This window comes from Heterocephalus glaber, unplaced genomic scaffold (genome assembly GCF_053883595.1).
Source record: "Heterocephalus glaber isolate CG9 unplaced genomic scaffold, H.glaber_assembly_v1.0 deba00001606, whole genome shotgun sequence".
Lineage (NCBI taxonomy): Eukaryota > Metazoa > Chordata > Mammalia > Rodentia > Bathyergidae > Heterocephalus > Heterocephalus glaber.
Window position 1 is genome coordinate 42,404,290 of NW_028258377.1, and position 12,964 is coordinate 42,417,253.

Consider the following 12,964-nt stretch of genomic DNA (forward strand, 5'->3'; position numbering starts at 1 on the left):
CAAGACCAGCCAGGACAGGGCCAGACAGTGCAGTGTCCTCACAGCACTCAGCATGGCATGCGATTGAAAACTTATGAATTGTCTATCTCTGGAATTTTCCATTTAATATCTTCTGGTCCCTGGTTGACTACAGGTAACTGCAACCATGGACACAGAACCTCAGTTAAGAGAAAAATACTGTATGTCCCAAAGCGGGATTGCTTACGGTCGTTCCGCTCCTAGTTTTTTGAGGAATCGCCATCTGATTTCCCACAGCAGCTGCACCATTTGCACCAGTAGTGCGAGGGACTCCCCTTTTCCACGTCCTCGGCAGTCATTGTTCCTGGGGGATTCTGTGGCCTTGGGCCCCTGCCTGGATCAGGTGGCTCTTGGGCGCTGACCTGGGGCTCACCTTGCACCATGTGGACCGAGGAGGAGGGCACGACCTGAGCCATGGCAGCGCCAGCAGTCTGACTCAGCACTCCTGCCCCAGCATTTCTGTGGGCTCCTCGTACCCTTTGCTGGCATTCTTTATCTTTTTTTTTTTTTTTTCCTTTTCTACTGTGGATTGAACTCGGAACCTTGCGCTTGCGAGGCAGGCACTGGAGCCCCTGAGCTAAATCCCCGGCCCTGGTATTTTTTATCTTTAAAACAAGCTCCATGGGTCTGGGGACATGGCTGACTGGTAGAATACTTGCCTAACATGACTGAGGCCCTGTGTTCAATCTCCAGCACTTTGAAAAACCAGTGTGAAGAAACAAAAACTGACCGACAAACAGCCCCTGTCCACCTGTCTGGTGTGTGTGGTTTGAGTGAATCTGCCTGTCATCCCAGGAGCCTCCAGTTTGACCGCAGGTCTCCTTCCCATGTGCCTAAGTTTCCCAATTCCCAAAACAGACCCCACAGCTACCCAGTGAAGTGTGCCATCGTGCCCCCTTTCACTTCTGAGGGGGCTGAGGGACTTGCCCCAGCCTTCCCAGTGGGCATGGTCAAGGCCAGAGTGTTTAGGCCAGGCCCCCTTCAGCCCACAGCAGCCTCAGAGCCTCCCCAGGTGAGCCGTCCACGGAGCTGGGCAGTGGGGATGGCTGAGTCCTGCCCACATGGTGGGGTGAGCAGAGGTCTCCGGATTAGCTTCCTGAGGCTTCTCTAACTAATCATCACATGCTTGGTGGCTGGAAACAACACATTTATTTGCTCACAGTTCTGAAGCCCATAAGTCCCGCATTGCTGGGGTGTGAGCAAGGTATCTGCAGGACCGAACTTCCTCTGGGTGCTCTGTGAGCTAATGCAGTCCCACCTCTTCCAGCTTCTGGTGGCTGCTGGCATCCCTTGGCTTGTGGCCACGTTGCTCAGTCTCTGCCTTCATGATCATGTTGTCACTCCTCCCTCCCCTCCCCACTTCCTCTTGCTCCGTTCCCCTTCCCTGACCTCTCTTCCTTCCTTCCCTCTCCTCCCTTTCTCTCCCTCTCCCTGTCTCTTTCTCTCCCTCCCTCCCTCTCTCCCTCCCCTGTCCTCTGTCTCTGTCTGTCCGTCTGCCTGTCTGTCTCTCTCTGTCTCTGGAATCTCCCTGCTTCCTTTTCATTCCATTGCCTCAACAGTCCAAGGGAATCTTATCACACTGCCAAGATTCTTTTTTCATATAGTCACATCAAAAGTCTCCAGGAACTAGGGCCAGCTAGATTTTCGAGGATACGCCACCCTCCCCTTCTGCATTGCCCTTCAGTGGCCAGGTGAGTCAAGGGTCTCCAGAGGGTTCCAGGGTGGTGATGGCTGTCAGCACCCAGCCTGGGTCTTTGGTCCACTCCTGCAGGCCTGCCTCCTGTGGCAGAAGGGTGGCCCCAGCCCTGGGAAAGGCTTGGCACCTTCTGCTGCTGATGCATTCAGCCTGTCCCAGGCAGTGTTTGCAGGGAATCCTTTGGGCCAAGACAAATATTCACACCTCACCTCACCCTCTGGGGATGCAGGAAGTGCTGGAGGTAAATGACTTTGGCAGTCTGGGCACGGGCCAAATGTCCGATCGGAGCTGTGAAAGGACCGTGGAGCTCTTGGAGCTGACGCTCCGCCAATGGGATCCTGCAGCAGGGTAGCCATGAGGAAGGTGCCCGCTTGCTCTGCCTGGCCCTCCGTCCTGGCTCTTGGCACGTGGTCCATGCGGCGTTCTGAGTGCTGGGACTTCGGCAGCAAGGCAGCAGGTGCTCAGGAGCCATGGAGGTGCCCAGCCAGCTGCAGTGGACTTGTTTGCACCTTTGAAACCCACCGACCGACCTCCTGTTTGCAAAGCCCCCCACGGCCTGGCGATGCTCCCCACATTGGGATCGTTGTCCGGGGTCCCCACTCCCAGGCTGCATCCCCAGCCCCACAGCCCCTGTCAGGTGTGCCCACCCTGGCCCTGGTGTGCAGCCGCCATGGGCATGTGGGCATGGACCTTAGGCTCCCAGGTCCGGGCTGCCCCACACAGCAGCCCTGGGAGCTGAGGGGATCTCTTGAGGTCCCAGAGGCCCACTTGTTCTGTTCTTTCCCTTTGTGTCACACCAGCACCTCTGTTTTCAGACTGGCCACTGAGAAGCCGTCTCTGCTATCCGCACAGAACAGGGTTAGACAAACTGGGGAGGATGCCAGGCCCCCCGTGCCCCTTTTGGGAGCAGCATGGCCACTCAGGGTGGGTGGCACAGCCTCCCGGACCTGCAAACCAGGCATCGCCGTGACTTCGCCATGGGAGATGAGTGCGGCGCTCACTGCCACCCGCTCTTGCCACGGCCACTCAGTGACGTGTTGTCTCATGGAGTCCAGTTGCGGGTGACACAGGTGTAGGATTTTAGGCTGTTCTTGTGTAAGCTGCCCGTTTCCCTCTCGAGCCAATGCCTGCGCAGCTCGCAAACAGGCGCTTCCTGACCTCTGCCCCCTGCCCGCGAGGAGCGCTCAGCCAGCACCTCACTCCCCGTCGAGATCCTGGGCCCTCCCCACAGAGCCTCCTGGACGAAGCCGGCCTTTGAAGCCCCTGGCCAGTGCAGCCCTCCGTTCCTTCCAGGGATGCCCTGGTGTGCCCCCCGGCTCAAAGGCACCCCCTGTCTCCCGCCTGAGTGGTCACCACAAGGACAGGTGAGAACCGGGTGCACGGACACTGGAGCGGGGCCCTGGCTTTCTGTAGACCAGGCACAGGCGGCCGCAGGAGCAGCAGATGGGGACGGCGCGGGCTGCGCTGCTCTCCCAGACCCGTGCCCCCCCCCCCCGCGCCCAGGTGTGGCGCCTGCTCTGCCAGCACGCACACCTCGGGCCCCTTCCTCGTAGCTCAGCTCCTGGCACTGGGCTCGGGGGGGGGGCGGTCTCTGGCAGGCCGTCCCCACTCCCAGGGCCTGCACCATGGCCAGTATTGATCTGGCTCTCTCAAGCACTTCCTTTCTGCCTTTCCATGCCCAGGCCTCCTCCCTGCAGGGCCCCCGCGGTGGAGAGGGCAAGAGGAGATCGTTGCCATGGTTCTCGCTCTGTGAGCTCAGGGCACTGGTGAAGTGACCGAAAGCTGACCCATGGGCTTTGGCAGTGATTGAGGTTTCAAGGGTGGCTCGCCTTCCAGCAAAGCTTGACTGAGCCTCAGATGCTGTCAGTCACTCTCGGCTCCCCTGTTGGAGGTAGTTGTCCCTCTAAGGGGGCAACGAACCAGTAGTCAGCAGTAACAAATTTAGACACTGATTTCGGTTCAGGGAAACAAGATCTGTTGCTTCCCCTGGGTCCTTCACAAGGTTTCAATGAGTTCCCGATGAATAAAAGCTGTGCTTACCATAGGCGCAGTGGCCAAGGAAACATGGTGCATAATTAGGCCCAGTTTTCCAGTTTCTGCCTGGGCTGAGGGGGATCCCTGCTCAGCCTAGAACAAAGGCGCCTGGGTAGCGGTTCCCTAAAGGAATGGCACTGGGGGTGGGGGCGTTCTGTTCACTCATAAGAAAGTCGGGCTCATCAATGACCTCCCGAGCTTTGGCCAGGGGTCTGTATGGTCCCCAGGACCTCCCATGCCTGGCACCCCTGTGGGACTGGAACCGACGTTGCCCTGCGCTGCCTCCATGCCCAGGACTGGGAGCTGCTGTCTGCCGGGTGAGACTGGTTGGTGGACAGGCCCGGGGAACATCTGAGCCCAGACTGCAGACCGGTCCCTCCCTGTCAGAGATGCACGCACTCCCTGCCATCCCCAAAGCCTTTTTGTTCTGCCACAGATGGAGGCATGGGGAATGGCGGCTTCATGGGCTTCGGTCGCTCATGTTCATTTCCACAGTGTGGAGGCTGGGCAGTCCAAGATCCAGGCCCAGCAGACCCGTGTCTGGTGAGGGCTCAGCTCTGCCTCCGGACATGAGACTCCTCCCGTGCCCTCGTGGGTAGGCTGAGGACAGCGGGTCCCCGACTTCTTGCCGGGAACTGACCCCGTCCGACTTCATTACCCCACGGGCCCGCCCTGGCGATGCCACCCCCTTGCCTTTCGGGTGCAGATGGCAGTCGGGGGTGGGAGGATGTGCAGTGGGGCACAGTTGGGCGGGTGGCTCAGGAGTGGGTGTCAGATGCCGCCGTGGGCACAGAGCAGTGGGGGCGAAGGCTTCTTCCCTCATGGAGTGGTCATGCCAGGGACATTGTGGGCGTTGTGACTGCTGCCACCAAGGCTTTGCAAAGTGGAAGTCACAGAGGAGAGGCTGCGGCTCCGCGGACAGTGCAGACACAACCCCTTGTCGCCGGGCTCAGGTGCTGCCTCGGATGCCCAGCTTCCTGCTTCCCCCGGAGCCCGGGGTCAGGGTCGCACCCAGAAGCGCAGCCCTCCGCCTCGGCAGCCCTGGATGCTGAGGGCCAGCGACCAGGATGGAATGACACTCAAGGGCGCCGCTGGCCCCAAAGGCGACCTTAGGGGCTGACAAATGTGCGGGAACGTGGGGCTCAGGAGGGACGGGACCCAGGGACGTGAGCGCGGCCTGGGGAGTCTTCCGCAGGGCTCGCCGATGAGAGCAGCCGCGGCACCGGGACACCCCGCCGCCGCACCCGAGAGGGCGGCGCACCCAGGGAGTGGCCGAGCTCAGGCGGTCACGGTGCAGGGTGCGCGGGCGCTCGGTGCGGGGTCTTCGGTACTGAGGAGCAGACAGGCCACGGAAGCAGACAGCAGCAAGCAGGAGCCGGGGTAAGCGGGGCGGCGCGCGCCCCCTGCCGGCCGCCTCGGGGACCGCTCCTCGCCGCTGTGGCCCGGAAGGTGAGGATCAGTTTCAGACAACCGAGACTTCACGCAGAATCCACTCGTTGAAACTCGAAGACTGGCATTGATTTATTATTATCTTTTGTTAAATATGTAGATCTTTCAGAGGACATGTCTACTAGGGCACAGTGGGCGTTCTTCCCCAGCACAGCGTTGTGCGTGCAGCTGCAGGACAGGAAGAGGGGCTCCAGCCCTCCGGAGGTGCACACCGAGCTGGGGTCCGCACCGCCTCGCGTCTCAGGACTTGCCCTGGCCGAGCCGCAGCCGGATGCCGCGCAGAGGGAGGAGGTCGGGCCAGCGAGGACCGGGCACACGCGCCGCCGCGTCTCGAGGTCGGTGCTGTGGGGAGGGCCTGCAGCCAAGGCCCGCTCGCCTCACGGCCGCCTGTCCTGCAAGCGTCCGGGCTGGGCTGGGGCTGCAGTCTGTGAGGCTAACCAGGACGAGGGTCTTTCTCTTGGCAGGGCGGGCGGGCAGTGGGAGCTGGGTGGGGTCTGGGCAGAACGATTCCAGCCCGGGGGCGGGTGCTCCCCCGTGAGCACAGAAGTGCCGGCGTCGCATCGGCACGGAGGGCAGGCGGAGGGAGGGCGGGCAGGTCCTCCCGGACCCCAGGAACGGCCGCTGCGGCGCTCAAGTCTCGGAGGCATCTGGGGTGGAGAGCCAGAGGGCTGGTCCTTCGGGTTCCGGACCGGGCCCGTGGGGCTGGGCGTCTTCTCGGGAGAAACAGGTCACGGGGACTGCAGCGCCTCAGCCGAGAACTGCCTAGTTTCCGCAACAAAACAAAAACCGGACTCCTTTCCAGTTTGAAGTTTTGCAAAGAGAATTCATGACAGCCGCGCAGAGGTCCTGAAGTCCTAGCGGAAGTCGGGCGGGGATGGTTCTCCGCACTCGAGGCCGGCTCCGCCCCCTCTGGTGCCGGAGAGCAACCCAGCCTCAGGTCCTCCTGCGCTCTCTTCAGCTCCGGGGAGGAGAAAGCCCTTGCCCCGAGGAAGGGGGCTGACGCGGCGGGACCGCGCTTTGGCCCGGAATTGGGGCGAACGGAGCTGCACCTCCGCCGCGTGCGACTCTCGGACGCAGGCGTTCCCGCGTCACCTGCCCGGTGTCCTGGGAGTGGCCAGCCCGGGGCCAGCGCCTGCGGACACTGGATAAATGGCATCTGAATCTGAAAAGGGGCCGGGTGTCTGAAGAGCAGTGGCCCACGACAGGCGCCGAGACAGTTTGGGAGCCCTTGAGCCTGGAGTCCCCCTCTTCTAACGAGAGGCTGCAGAGAGGAAAGACGTTCCTCCGGCCGGGCCGGGCTGAGCTGAAGGAGACCAGCTCCAGCCTGGCCTCCAGCCTGGCCTCCAGCCCTCCGCTCGGCCCGCCAGGGGTGTCCCCGCCCCAGCTGCCCAAGCCCAGGGTCGGCCTCAGTAGCTGCCGTCTGCGCGGAAGGGCCCGGGAGGCGGAGCCCAGGCGCCCTCCTCCTGCGGCCGGCGGAGCTCCCCGTACTCGCTGTTGTAAAACACCTGGCCGCCTCGGGCTCCCAGGTCCGGCCGACGCCGCCTCCCCTGGGGGTCAGCGCGCGCCCCAGTCCCCTCCTCCTCCTGGCCAGGTCCTTTACAGCTGCGGAGACAAGGAGGGCGGTGTGAGGAAGACAGAAGACAGAGCACGGGCCCGCGTGCCATCGGAATCGCCAAAGGCACAGGTGGAGCCCACAGCCGCTCAGAAACCTGGCCCTGCGCAGCGGGCACGCGGGGCAACCCCAGCCGCTTCCCTGGCCGAGGGGGCGCCCCGGGCGCGGACCGCGTGAGGAGTAGCGCCCTCTGCCGTCCGTTGGTCCCTTTGAGGCGCAGCGCCTGAGAGCGTTCTCAACTCTGCATCCGCTCCCACCGCCACGGAACCCGATCTTCGGGAGCCTCCGTCCCACACCCTAAGCCTGGGAGGTGCAGGTGCAGCGGGCCCTTCCTGTCCGCTGTCCTGTCGGAAGCAGCGCCGCCCCTGCCCGCATCTGCGTGCATCACTCAGGCCTCCCGCCGGCCACCCCACTGCTGAGCTGCGTCACTGGAGGCTCTGCAGCGCCCCACCCCTGTACTCCCGCCTTCCCTCGCTCCCTCTCCCTCTCGCAGACACCACTACACCGAGTGTGACTTTAGGGCTCCTCCAGCGGCCACCTCTCGCTCTTGGAAAGACACCCAAGCTTCCCGCTCCAACTCCGCCCACCTTTCTGATCACAAGACCCTGCTCCATCTTCAGCTTTTGTAATTTTTCTTTTTCTTTTGAGACAGGCTCTCGCTATGTAGTTCAGGCTGACCTTGGACTAGAACTCGCAGCAATCCTCCTGACTCAGCCTCCTGAGTGCTGGAATTATAGGAATGCGCCACCACATCCAGCTAAAGTTTAGTATTTTAATAGCAAAGGCATGGGGAAGTATCCCATCTTCCTAATTAAATGAGAATTAAAATATACTTGTAGGAGGACCCTTCTTAGGGAATCCAAAAGTCTCTGAAATCTGAAATTCTGGAGAACCAGATTTGGAATTTTCAGATTAAAGTTGCTCAACTGGTAAAGTCTATGTAAATATTCCAAAATTCAAAAAACCCCTTTGAAATCTGAAACACTTCTGGTCCCAAGAATTTTAGATAAGAGATATTCCACCTGTACTTGGTAAACTGTACAGATCATAAATATACCTGTAAGAAAGGTAAAAATGACACTGACTATCCCAGTGTTATACAAATACCTATGGTTTACAGTAAAATAGAGACATCATCTATTGACTCAAAAATGGGCGAGGGATTTGGCCTGGAAAGAAGCTCCTGATGGGGGCACCACTAATGTTCAGGGTGTGAGGGGCAGGTCTGCATACAGCAGTCTGAAGAAAGTGGGAAAGGCCAGTGTCTTACACAATTATCAGAGATCCTGTCATTTGGACAGGTATACGTAAACTAATGAAGCAAACGTGTTAGCCAGGCGTGGTGGTGCACACCCGTAATCTCCCAGGCTGAGGCAGGGAGATCAAAGTCCAAGCCTGGGCTACATAGTCACTTGGTGAGACCCCATCGCAGGGAGCGCTGCCTGTAGGTCAGTAGAGCCAGGCCTAACTCGCCTCCTCCAGCAGACGCAGGGCCCCGAGGCAGGAGAACAAGAGGGCGAGGTGGAGCAGGGCCTGGCCAAGAAGAGCTCTGCCTTCCGCCCTGCCCATTCACCAGAAAACCAAGCCTGAGGTCCAGCAGACCATAGCTACCCTCCTAGCTCGGGTTACAGACCAGCCCTGCACCTTCCCTGCACTTTCCTTATCTCTACCACTATAAATAAACCCCTACCTGGGGTCTTTCCCTCCCATCAGGAGTTAGAGCCCCCGGCCCCACCTACACCTTATGTGTCTTTGTCTTTCTTAATCTCCCACCTGGTTTCTCACTCTGAGAACCCCTCAACCACGTGGCCCGTGGCACCCCATCTCAAAATAAAAAATATAAAGGGCAGGGGATGCAGCTCAGTGTGAAAGCCTTGGGTTCAACCCCCAATACCTCAAAATAAAAAAATAGAATAAAACAAGTAAAGTGAATGTTTTAAGCAGACATTTAGCTCTTTTATCTACACTTGTAAAAGTCCATTTGCGTGGTCCAAACTTTTCTCCTCCTGCTGGCTGTCTTGCTGGGCAGATGGAATCACCTGCCCAGGCCACCCTCTACTGGCACACGGGAGGCTTCCTGAGCAGCGGCTCAGGTCACGTCTGCCTGGCTTCAGTGGGCACTGGGCCAACAGCGGAGGGGCAGGGGTGGCCCGCTCGGCCGGGATGGGTGTGTACGCTTCCTGGCGAGCCCTTGTCAGGTGAGAGGCAGAGTGGGAACGACACCCTAGCAGGTGCTGCTGGGTCAGCCTGATAATGTGTGTGTGCACGCATGTGCATGTGTGTGTGGGGGGGCTGGATGCCAAAGGCTGTGAGTCTCAGCAGCTCGCCTTGAACACACACAGAGGGGACAGGGAGCTGCTGTGAGAGGGGTGGGTGCACCCAGCCCTTGCAGGGAGGGCAGCGGCCCCTCTGCAGGGGGGGAGGCTGGGGAGTGCTTACCTGAAGCCCGCTTCCTGCCCGTGCCTGCTCTCTATCTGTTCAAACTCCTCAGAGGCCAGCACCATCCCGCTGTCCGTCTGGTTATCCTGCGAGGGGAACCAACCAGGGCTGTGGCTGCCGGGGGCCTAATCCCATTCCCATGGGAACTGAGCTGGACAAGGGACACCCTGGAGACGTCCTGGGTTTGGTGGGGCTTTGTTTCCCTGAGTGTGGCTTGTACAGTTTTCATTCTGAATCCCATAGAGGGCAACTGCAGTCTTCTCAGAGCTTGGGACCCCAACATCTTCATCTGGCCCATGAGACACAGCCGGGTCCGTGCTGAGCAGCCAGCCCAGCTGCGTGGGTCAGAGCTCTCCGCCCAGCCAGAGACCCCAGCCCCACCTGGCAGTCCCAACACGACTCCCACCTGAAGCTGCCAGGGCTCAGGCCTGGCCTCGGGCTCCTCCTTAGCGCAGGCCACACTTTGCAGCCTCACAAGCTGAGCTGGGGTGTGTGGACCTGCACTGAGGACACAGGCATCACCACCTGGGCGGACACCTGCAGCTTTCCTGCTCCCCATGGCCCACCCTCCCTGCTAACTGGGGCTGCTACCTCTGTAACTGTGCAGGCGGTGGCTGTCTTTCCAGCGGGTTTCTACACTGCTGCGGGGGGGGGGGGTCCTGCTCGACAGTGACAGGACAGGGCAAGAGCAGTGCACAGGGGTGTCACAGGAGCGCCTGGGCCCTGAATGCCTGGAGGTCCCCCTGACCTCGCCATTTCCTACAGACTCCACCAAGGAGACCTGTGCACCCAAGCTTGGCCCTCCCTCCCTCCTTCCTTTCCTCCTCCTTCATTCTTTCCTCCTTTCTTTCTTTTGCTTGGGCTAGGGACTGAACCTAGGCCCTTCATGCTCAGCTACTTCCCAGCCCTTTTTATTTTTGCTTTTTTGAGTCAGCACTACTCACAGTAAGATATGCAAATGGAGGACTGGATTAAGCAAACATGGAATGCATGTTTGGAGTATTATCCAGACATACATAAGGAAAGAAATTTTGTTCTTTGTAGCAGCGTGGATGGAACCGGAAGTGAAATAAGCAAGACCCAGAAAGGCAAGCACTGCTTTGTCTCTCTCACAGGCAGCAGCTAAAGCATGTTGCCCTGAAAGCAGAGCAGGATCACTAGAGGTTGGAGGAGTCAGGAGGGTGGGTGAAGGGTGGATTCCATAAGGGCACACCATATGCATGTGGTGAAATGTCACACCAAACTCCACTAATACACACAATTGACACATTCATCAAAGCAAGAACGGCTTCAGTTGATTTCTGCCACTGGCCTTAGGACTGTGATGCCTGCCTCCCCCAGGGTGCCCTGCCCACTGATCTGAGGTGTGGCCCCTCCCCACCCGGTCCTTACCACAGGGGCTTTGTAGGTGGTCGGGGTCATCGGAAATTCTTCAAACGTCTTCATCCTAGAGGGACCCTGGGTCTGAGTCCCCCTGGCCAGGCATCCAGGAAAGGACACACAATTGTAGTATCTGCAGGGAGAAACAGTGGGTGCTTGGAGAAGTGCACCTCAGCCCTCCCAAGGCTGCCGCCCATCGGTCCAACCCCTCCAGGAAGGCCCTGCTCCTGGGGTTTGCTCAGGAGCTCAATCAGGCGCTGGGAAGTCTTGGCCCAAATGCAAGACCCCCAGCAGGCATTCTTCTGGAACTGAGGTGGGCAGTTCTTGGGGGGCCAACAGTGTAAGAGCTGGAGGGAGTTGTGGCTTGCACGTGCTGAGTGTGCCCCGAGGTTCTGAGCAGGAAGCCCTGTCTCCAGCTTGCGATGTTGGGGCCTCACGCACAGTAAACGCCTGGTAACTAAGTCATGGGGGCTCCCTGCCTGGGAGGGATTCATGTCGCTCCTTGGGACTCTGTCCAATCAAGGGAGTGAGCTACAAAACAAACCATCCAGGCCCCTGAACCTCTGGTTTCCTGTCCTACATATGCACGGGCTCCTGGTGTTGTGATGCCAGCTGACATGAGACTCCGCTCAGAGCCGAAGAGAGGCCAGGCTGTGCTCTGAGCCTCCAGGGCTATGAGCTAGGTGACTCTTCTTTCTAGGGTGTCAGCCTCTGGTATTTTGTTAAGCAATGGAAAATGGACTAAAACACTGGTGCTCAGCGTGAAGGACCAAGGATGCCGTAAGGAAAGCACAGCTGGGAGGCCACGTGGTCTTGGGGAAGATCCACAGCCGTTTGGGCCTGTGTGCCCAGTGAGCCAGTTCAATCGCTCTGGCATCCAGATGCTTCTCAAGCTGCTGTCAGGTGTTTCTCCTTGATGACTGAAGAGGATAAGAGAGCTGGCTCCAGACTGATCCTGCCCCTCGCCCAGTCCTGACCTGGGGAGCGTGGCTGACCTGGCAGCCAGGCTGTGGCAGTGCATGCTGCGTGGCGGGCTGCCCTCAGCATCTGCCTCAGCAGCGTGCAGGGCTGTGGTGGATGCCTGCAGGAAGCTGCCGTCCTCTGAGCTCTGAGAGTCGCACTGGGCCATGTAGTCCTCATCTTCCTCCTAGCAGCAATGGGAGAGGTGGCTGCCTGGTGTCCTGCCCCTCAGCCCCTGCCTCTGCATGCAGGACTGCTCGAGCCCGACTCTGGAGTGGGGTCCGGCTGAGCTGTGTGAGTCAGTGCTTGGGGCGGGCCCAGCTCAGGGTGTTGACAGCCCGTGGTCCCGCCTTGTCCGACTCTCCCAGCCGCCCCCCTACCCGGGCCTGCTGTAGACAGGCGGATGGGTGGGCCAGGCTCGGGAGCATCCTCTTTCCGGTCCTCTGGGTGCAGCTCTGGGACCAGTTAGAGGCCGCTGCCTTTTCTTTGAGGGAACTGGTCCCACACTCCCCTCCCAGCCCCTGAGGCTTGGGTTCAGGGTGTGACTCAGGTGCAGGCTGCTTCCAGGGTGCAGAGCACCACTGGGAGGGAGGTGCAGGATGCACAGGTCTGGGGCCAGTGTGCTCCGCGGGTGGGAGGAAGGGAAGAAACCCAGCGCTGTGCCAGGAGATGGGCTGCCCCACGGGCCCTGGGAGGACCACCTGGGGTGTCCTGAGGAGTAGGATAATGCCAGGGCAGCTGCCTCTGTTGTGGCAGCAGAAGACCCCTCTGCATCTGAGTGCAGCAGGGGGGCAGGGGTAGAGGGTGGGAGGCCAGGGGCCTGGGTCCAGTCACACCTGGCCTTGCCCAGTAGCTGAGAGGTGAGCAGGACCCGGGCACACCAGGGCAGGGCCCAGGGAGGGCAGAGCTGGGGCTCACCTGCTGGCCCCCTCCCAAGAGCAGGTCGCCCAGGGTCTCCACCAGCTCCGAGAAAGCAGGCCTCGCCTTGGGGTCTCCAGACCAACAGCTCAGCATGATGCGGCGTCTGCGGGGAAGCAGGCTGCTGACCCTCCCTCCAGCCAGTCCCGCCCTGCTGCCTCCCTGGCTCCAGGAAATGGTTTGGATGTGGGCTGAGTGTGATCCCCCGGGGCTCCTCTGCTGAAGGCTGGTCCTAGTGCGGTCGGACCTTTCAGAGCTGGAGCCCAGCCTGGGTAACTGGTTCTGAGTGGAGTGAGTGGGTCCTGCTGAGAGCAGGTTTTACAGAGCTGGTTCCTCCCAGTCTGTACCCTTCCGCCTCTCCGTGTGATCTCTCCCTCTGTCATGCACCCCGCCGTGGTGCTGTCTGACATACTGTGATGTCACCGAAGGCCCACTCCAGAGCCAGGCGGGTGCCAGTG

At 60.0% G+C, this 12,964-nt stretch overlaps 1 protein-coding gene across 8 annotated transcripts in view; it reads right to left on the reverse strand.

The window, feature by feature from the left end:
* Window positions 1-5,256: 5,256 nt before the first annotated feature.
* Flt4 (fms related receptor tyrosine kinase 4) overlaps window positions 5,257-12,964 on the reverse strand; it is a 35,374-nt gene continuing 27,666 nt past the window's right edge. For 2 of the 8 annotated variants that reach the window (XM_004836758.3, XM_087195014.1), the window contains exons 26-30: window positions 12,507-12,612; window positions 11,624-11,775; window positions 10,641-10,761; window positions 9,249-9,334; window positions 5,257-6,799 (exon numbers count right to left, since the gene is read on the reverse strand). In XM_004836758.3, coding sequence (XP_004836815.1) covers window positions 6,604-6,799; window positions 9,249-9,334; window positions 10,641-10,761; window positions 11,624-11,775; window positions 12,507-12,612 — 661 coding nt within the window. In that variant the 3' untranslated portion in view covers window positions 5,257-6,603. Of the gene's footprint in view, window positions 6,800-7,796; window positions 9,000-9,244; window positions 9,335-10,640; window positions 10,762-11,623; window positions 11,776-12,506; window positions 12,613-12,964 lie in introns of those variants that run through there. The other 6 variants (XM_013065287.3, XM_087195012.1, XM_087195013.1 and 3 more) reach the window with 5 other exon arrangements.